The sequence below is a fragment of the Lactuca sativa genome, chromosome 4, assembly GCF_002870075.4.
Source record: "Lactuca sativa cultivar Salinas chromosome 4, Lsat_Salinas_v11, whole genome shotgun sequence".
NCBI classification, from domain to species: Eukaryota; Viridiplantae; Streptophyta; class Magnoliopsida; order Asterales; family Asteraceae; genus Lactuca; species Lactuca sativa.
The window spans coordinates 165,952,309-165,959,868 of record NC_056626.2 but is presented as its reverse complement, the minus strand read 5'-3'; the positions used below and the strand labels follow the sequence as shown (position 1 = coordinate 165,959,868).

Genomic DNA, 7,560 nt, shown 5'->3' with positions numbered 1-7,560 from the left:
TTTTGGGTGAGTTATGTAGCTCCAAACAGTGGCTGTAATGATTTTTGTACAACATTTCAGCATTTTTTTGATTTTTTGTCCAACTTTGAACCGTCATAAAATCCTCATACAAGCTCGGAGTGAGGCGATTTTTTTCCCAGATTGTAGTCCTCTGTATTTTATACGTTTTACAAACAAGAAACATGTTATTTGGTTTGGTTTTGGCTGAGTTATGTAGCTCCAAACAGTGGTTGTTATGATTTTTGTACAACATTTCAGCGTTTTCATGAGCTTATAATGTGTTTGGACACCTATTAAGTCATAATAAACGTCTCAAATTTAATGACTTAATTCAAAATATAAGCGAAACAATTCGATAAAGATGAGTTTTATTGACGGAACGGGTTATAGCAATAAAATAAACTTCGGGTTGTCACACACAAGATAGTAAATTTTACTCATAAATAAATCTCCATTACTTAATCATCAAATGTCAATTACATTTATCTATTACGTGTTTCTAAACATCTATCTAATCACTAAAACTAATATCTTCCTTCAGACTAATGCTCATCGCATGTTGTAAATGCTTAACCCTGCTCAGACCCTTTATGAATGGATCTGTTGGGTTCTCCTCTGACGATACCCTCTTGACTACGAGGAGTCCCTCTTCTACCCAGTGTCTCATGAAGTGGTATTTTCTGTCGATGTGTCTGGATCTACCATGATCCCTTGGTTCCATGGTCTCCAATAAAGTTATTCAACCATATTGCCTCATTCGAAGCTTCGCTCGCTACTATGTACTCTGATTCGCACGTTGAATCAATCACGGTCTCTTGCTTGGAACTTTTCCAAGTAACTGCTCTTTTATTAGTGGCGGAGCCAGGGTCAAACTAAAGGCGTATCCCCAATTTTTTTTTGTTTAATATACAATAAGAAAAAAAACGCAATTTTATTAAATATAAAGTTCAACTTCCATAACAAAATTACATTTTAAAGTTCACCTCTTCGATCTTTCATTTTACGAAAACGAGTAATTACATTTTCAGTCTTAACATTCTCTAGTGCTTCTTTTTCTACACTACAAATCAAAGCACCATTCAAAAAATCGTCACCTATTCTATTACGCAATTCGGTCTTCAAGAACTTCATTGCAGAAAAACACCGTTCAACGATTGCAGTTGCGACGGGCAAAACCAATGCTAGTTTTAATAATCTATAAACCAAAGGAAAAGAGAGGTGCTTCCCGCTTTCCACCAACAAACAAGAGAGGTTGGCAATTCCCTTCAAGTTGAAAAATCTCTCATCATGGACCAAAGAGTGATAATAGATATCAAGTTGTCCATTAAGTTGCGTCCTTTCTGAATTGTCAAAATCGTTTTTGTATATCTCGCTTAACTTTAACAACTTTGCTTTATCAAAACTAGAAAATGAGTCACAAGGACTCAATGCCGCCATGTTATCCATCAACTCTGTGCCAACTTCACTAAATCTATCCCCAAATTCTTGAATTTGCATATCTAAAATTGTGTTAAAAATCACAACTTCAAAATGATGTTGATTAGTCTTATTGGTCCTACGCTTGCGTGGGGTAACATAATATTCCGACATGTCCACAACTCCAATACTGTGTTTTTCACAAAAAGCACATACCTTCTTCCAAATTTGTGGAAACCCATCTTTTCTAAAAACTAGCAATGCTTTCTTTGTCCCTTTTACTAACGAAGCCGCTTCCAAAATATTTGGATCTTTTTTTTGAAGATGCTTTGACAAGCTATCCGTGAGGCATAGAATTTTCAACATCAATTTTAAAAGAAACACGAAGTCAAGTGTCTTGAAATATGACAAAATACCCTTTGCTTGATTACGGTTAGATAAAGTAGACCCATCCACTTTGACATATTTAAGTACCGCAACAACTTCTACAAACAAATTCACCAAACTTACAAAATGCCCTCCTTATTTCATCTCTTTGATTAGGATTATAAGATGTAATTTTTGGCCTATCTCCCGGGTCCGAAGGAAGGTCATTCAAATCAAAAGGTTGTATCACTTTTGGTTTTGGTATTGGTTGATTAGTTTGTGGAACTTGAGTAGGTTCATTAGATTGTGTTTCTTGTGGTTTTGGCATTGGTTGATTAGTTTGTGGAGCTTCATTACTTTCATTAGGCTTATTTTTTTTGGAAGTTCCTTCACCATTGTTGTCTCCAACATCTAAATGTCTTTTGAAAAAACTTTTAATAGCAACCTACAATCAAAATATATGAACTACAAACTTGATTACATGTTTCAACAATAGTCAACAAATAACAACCTAGCAACCTACAGTCAAATCATCAATTATCAAGATATATCAACTATAATCTTGATTCCAAGTTTCAACAATAAATGAACAAATAGCAATCTACAATAAAAATATATCAATTATAACTTGATTTCAAGTTTAAACAATAAATAATCATTAAATATTAACCCTAAGGTCATAATTTAACAAAGTTAATTGTTAATTTCTAACTTTTCAAACATAACAACAAAAAATTAGAATTTGAATAAACCTAAATAAGGATGAGTATTTTGGTTAAACTAACCTGTTTCATTGTGATTTTGTGATGACTGATGTCCGACTCCAATTACTGAATCACTTGATGTCTTGATCTCCAACTCCACGATCGCATAGCAAGGCCGCAAGCGCAAGGGTAGAAAACAATTTGGTTTTTGAAGTCGGCAATTGAGTAGAATTTTAGAAGTTGTCGACACAAGGAGTGGCAATCCAAATCCAATTACCAAATCACGTTATTACGTTTTTTTCCTTTTTTTGTTTTCATTAGATTATTGGGCTTAATACCTATCTGTTTCAATAAATTAATTGTTGTGGGCTTAAAATTTTTGGACTATTTGGGCTAGTTTATATTTTGGTCCATTTAGAAATAACCTAAAATTTTTTAGGGTAGCCCAATTTTTTTCAGATATAAAACCGCAACATAAAACGAATTTTTCCGAAAAAATTAACACTATTAAATTTTTTTTTAGGGGTATCTACCTTGTGGATCCGCCATTGTCTTCCATTTAGGGTAAATACCCAGCCCGACTGAGAGCAGAATTTATCTTTGTCGGTCTAAAACCTGGCGTCACTATACCTTGTCACTCTCAGTTCATCACTCCCACCAAGTGTAAGAACCCAGTCCTTAGTCCTTCGCAAGTACTTAATAATGTTCTTTACTGCAGTCCAATGAGCTCTACCCAGGTTCCCTTGATATCGGCTAACAATGCTCAACACAAAAGCCACATCAAGGGGAGTACATGTCATAGCGTACATGATTGATCCAACGGCGGAAGCATATGGCACTCGACTCATTTCCGTTATCTCAACATCGGTACTCGGACTCTGAGTCTTACTTAGCTTGGTATTGCTTTGGATTGGTAATTCCCCCTTCATGGAATTCTCCATGCTAAAACGTTTCAGCACCTTGTCCAAGTAAGTACTTTGACTAAGTCCTTTTAGTGTCCTACTTATGTTTCTCAATATCCTTATTCCCATAATGTAAGCAACTTCTCCTAGATCCTTCATAGCAAAACACTTCCCAAGCCAAGAATTAACCTCCTGTAAGGTCGGGATGTCGTTTTCTATGAGCAGTATGTCATCAACATAAAAAACTAGAAAGCTAATTATGCTCCCATTTTCCTTGACATACATACATGATTCATCCTCGCTTCTCGAAAATCCAAACTCTTTGACTTTCTCATCGAAACAAAGATTCTATCTACGAGACGCTTGGTTCAATCCATAAATGGATTTCTCAAGCTTGCATACTCTATTGGGGTATTTAGCATCCACAAAACCCTCTGGCTGACACATGTAAACATCTTCAGCCACCTTCCCATTAAGGAAAGCGGTTTGACATCCATCTGCTAAATTTCATAATCATGAAATGCAGCGATAGCTAACATAACCCTAATATACTTGATCTTGGCCACTGGTGAGAAGGTCTCAACACAGTCAACCCCCGGGGTTTGAGTGAAGCCCTTAGCAACCAGTTGTGCCTTGAACGTATGCACTTTACCATCCATGTCGGTCTTCATCTTGAAGATCCACTTGCACCCGACCGTCTTACGACCCGGTACGTTGTCAACCAAGTTCCAAACTTGATTGCCATACATGGACTGAATCTCGCTGTCCATTTCCTCTTTCCACTTTGCAGACTTTGGTCCCGCCATGGCTTCCTTGTAGTTAGTAGGCTCATCCAAATTTACCAGTGTACTATCACTAATAAACCTATCACCTTCCGTAGTAATATGAAAACCATAAATCTCCGGTACCATCCTAAATCGAGAGGAACGACTTACAGGTAATGACTCGTCAATTGGTTCAATAAGAATCTCTTCCTTAGGTTGACCGCTAGTGTTAGAGGTTCCTTCACCGCTTGCTTCTTGAAGCTCTTCAAGATCAATTTGCCTCCCACTGTCCTCTTGGCATAAGAGTTCTCTCTTGCGGAAAACCCCTATCCTTGCTACAAAGACCACGATGTCACTAGGTCTGTAGAAAAGATATCCAAAAGATTTTTGTGGGTAGCCGATGAAAATACATCGCTCACTACGAGGTTCAAGCTTTTCATGAGTCTTTCATCTTACGAAAGCCTCGCAACCCCAAACTTTGATATGTGCTAACGAGGGAGCCTTCCATGTCCACATCTCGTGAGGTGGTTTGGCAAACTTCTTAGTTGGGACTAGATTAAGGATATGGGCAGCAGTCTCTAAGGCATACCCCCAAAATGAGATAGGTAATGAAGTTCGACTCATCATGGAACGAACCATGTCCAACAAGGTTTGATTGCGCCTCTCAGCCACACCATTGAGTTGCGGTGTCTTAGGTGGTGTCAATTGTGAAACAATTCCACATTCCTTAAGATAGTCGTGGAACTCGATACTAAGATACTCACTACCCCTATTGAATTTGGGCAATTCTATCTTCCTGCCCAATTGATTCTCCACTTCTTGCTTATACTCTTTGAACTTTTCAAAGGTTTCCAACTTATGCTTGATTAAGTAGATATATCCATATTTGTTATAATCGTCGGTGAAAGTCACATAGAAGCGATTAGCATCCCTTGTGGTGGATCTGAAGGGCCTACACACATTTGTGTGTTTGAGATCCAACAATCCCTAAACTCTTTCACAGGTACCAGGGAAACGTGATTTAGTCATCTTTCCAAGCAAACAAGATTCGAACGTGTCATTCGACTTTAGTTCAAACGACTCCAAGACTCCATCCTTTTGGAGTTGGGCTATGCGCTTCTTGTTGACATGTCCAAGACGACAATGCCACAAGCATGCCTTGTCTAAACCATTAGACGAATCGATGTGCAACACATTATTTCCTCAGTTGTCTACAACCATCACAGTTTCATATACATCATTACAAGGCAATGCTTTAAAATATAAAGTGCCATTATAGAAAGCATTAATAGAACCAATTTCATTATTAAATGAAAATCTAAAACCTTGTATGTACAAACCATAAAAAGGAATAATATTCCTCGTCATTTATGACGAGTAGGAACAATCATTCAACTCTAATCCTAACCCGCTACTAAGCACTAAAGAGTAAATCCCGATCTTGGTGACAGACGATGATTTCCTATTCCCCGTTATCAGGTTCATCTTCCCATGCTCCACGTCCCTACTTCTTTTTAGCCCCTGCAAATCAGAACAAATGTGAAAACTACATCCTGTATCAAGGACCCAAGAACTAGCATGTGATGAGTTATTAGATTGAATAGTATAAATACCTACGAAGCAAGGCTTTATCTTCCCATCCTTGATGTCGTGCAAGTATTTCAGGCAACTTCGTTTACAATACCCCTTGCCATTACAGTGGAAGCATGTTGTTTCTTTAGGATCGGATGAGGGAGTAGCAAAGCTGGTTTTACCTTTGGATCCGGAGGACCCATCATGGGACTTTCCCTTGTGGCTCCTATAGGGAGCTTTCCTCTTCTTCCCTTTTCCATGTCCTATAGCGAGGACGGGGGCAGCAGCAGTAGGGCGGACTCGACAGCTTTGCCTTTGAGTCCACTTTCAGCAGTTCTCAAAAAACCTTGAAGTTTGCTCAAGGTGACTTCCTCCTTGTTCATATGATAATTCATCATGAACTGATCATAACAAGGAGGTAAAGAGTGGATAATGATATTAATCTCCAACTCTTCGTCAAATTTGACATTCAACTTGAGCAACCGATCCACATACCTGTGCATCCTTTGCAAGTGGCTCGTGATGGATTCTCCATCATTCATCTTGGTAGTTATTAGTGAGGCAACAATCTCATACCTTTCCTAATGCGCGCTTTGATGGTACTTTTCCATCAAATGTTGGCACATGTCATAAGGCCAGTAGTCCTCGTAGAACCGGTGTAGCTCAGGAGTCATAGTGGCTACCATTATGCACGACACCTTTGTCGCGTCTTTTTCATGAGCCCTATACTCAGCTATTTCTTCAGCAGATTCATTGGTTTCATCTATCTCTTTGAGCTCTTTGTCGAGGACGTATTCTTTTTGCTCGTATCGCAAGGCCATATGGATGTTGTGAATCCAATCATTGAAAATGGATCCATCGAAGGTGACCCTAACACAAATGTTCAAAAGAGAAAAGGAGCTAGTGGAGTTGGAGTTTGAGCCATAAGCATTGTTTGAGCCATACATATGAAAAAGAAAAGAGACAAAGTTTTGATTAGATAAAGAATCCTTAATATAACACCCAAATGCAATATTAAGGCTAGGACCCAACACAATAATTTACAATTCAGAAGAGGGATGTCGTAATCCAATTACAAATTATTTGAAGGTAGGTAAATGACGATTTACCAATTCCACCACGAAAAACGAAATGAAAAATTAGGTTTTAAATGAAATGAAATTCCTAGATTCTTTTGAGATTCATTGAACTTTTCAATGGCATGTTTAATCTCGATTATGCCCTTCAAGTTTGTGACTGGGATACCGAGGATCACAAAAAAGGTGTGAATAACCATGCAAATTAGCTTGGCACTCTTGAGTCATTTGTCATCTAATCAGTGTGTCGGTTAACCACACACGCTCCATTGATCTATTATAATTCTCGAGCTACCATTTGTCACCCTTGTTAGTCCAAGTCAGTGTGCCGCTTAACCACACACGCTCCATTAACTACTTGGCAAGGTGCAAAGTGCAATTTCATGGGCTAGCATCCTTTTCATATTTTCCTAAAGTAACTAATATTGGGAATTTATAAAAACATTTAGTTACTTTATAACTTTCATTATACTTATTAATGAGGAATTAATGTCCTATCCTACCTGTTCGTCTAACGACCCTCCACTAGTAAAGAGTACGGTGGGTAAGAGTGAATACCGAATGGCGGTCATTATACAAGCCGCTTCCTTAAACACCCCTTATAGTATGACATCCCCAAATTCACGGCCAGAAAAGATCGGTTTAATTTATGCTTTTAAAATAGTTTCAGAGTAATCCTTTGATTAAAAGAGCTGTGAAATTTGTTCCCAAAACGAAATATGATAAAATAAGATTTACCAAAGAATTTCTTAAAGAAATG

At 37.9% G+C, this 7,560-nt stretch overlaps 1 protein-coding gene across 1 annotated transcript; it reads right to left on the bottom strand.

Annotated features, from left to right (window-relative positions):
- Nucleotides 1-972: 972 nt before the first annotated feature.
- On the bottom strand, nt 973-6,545 carry LOC111908383 (uncharacterized). The gene is made up of 3 exons (XM_023904217.1): nt 6,423-6,545; nt 2,140-2,227; nt 973-1,901 (listed from the first exon to the last, which is right to left on the bottom strand). The coding sequence occupies exons 1-3, from the start codon at nt 6,543-6,545 to the stop codon at nt 973-975; spliced, it is 1,140 nt and encodes a 379-aa protein (XP_023759985.1).
- Between the last annotated feature and the right edge of the window lie 1,015 nt (nt 6,546-7,560).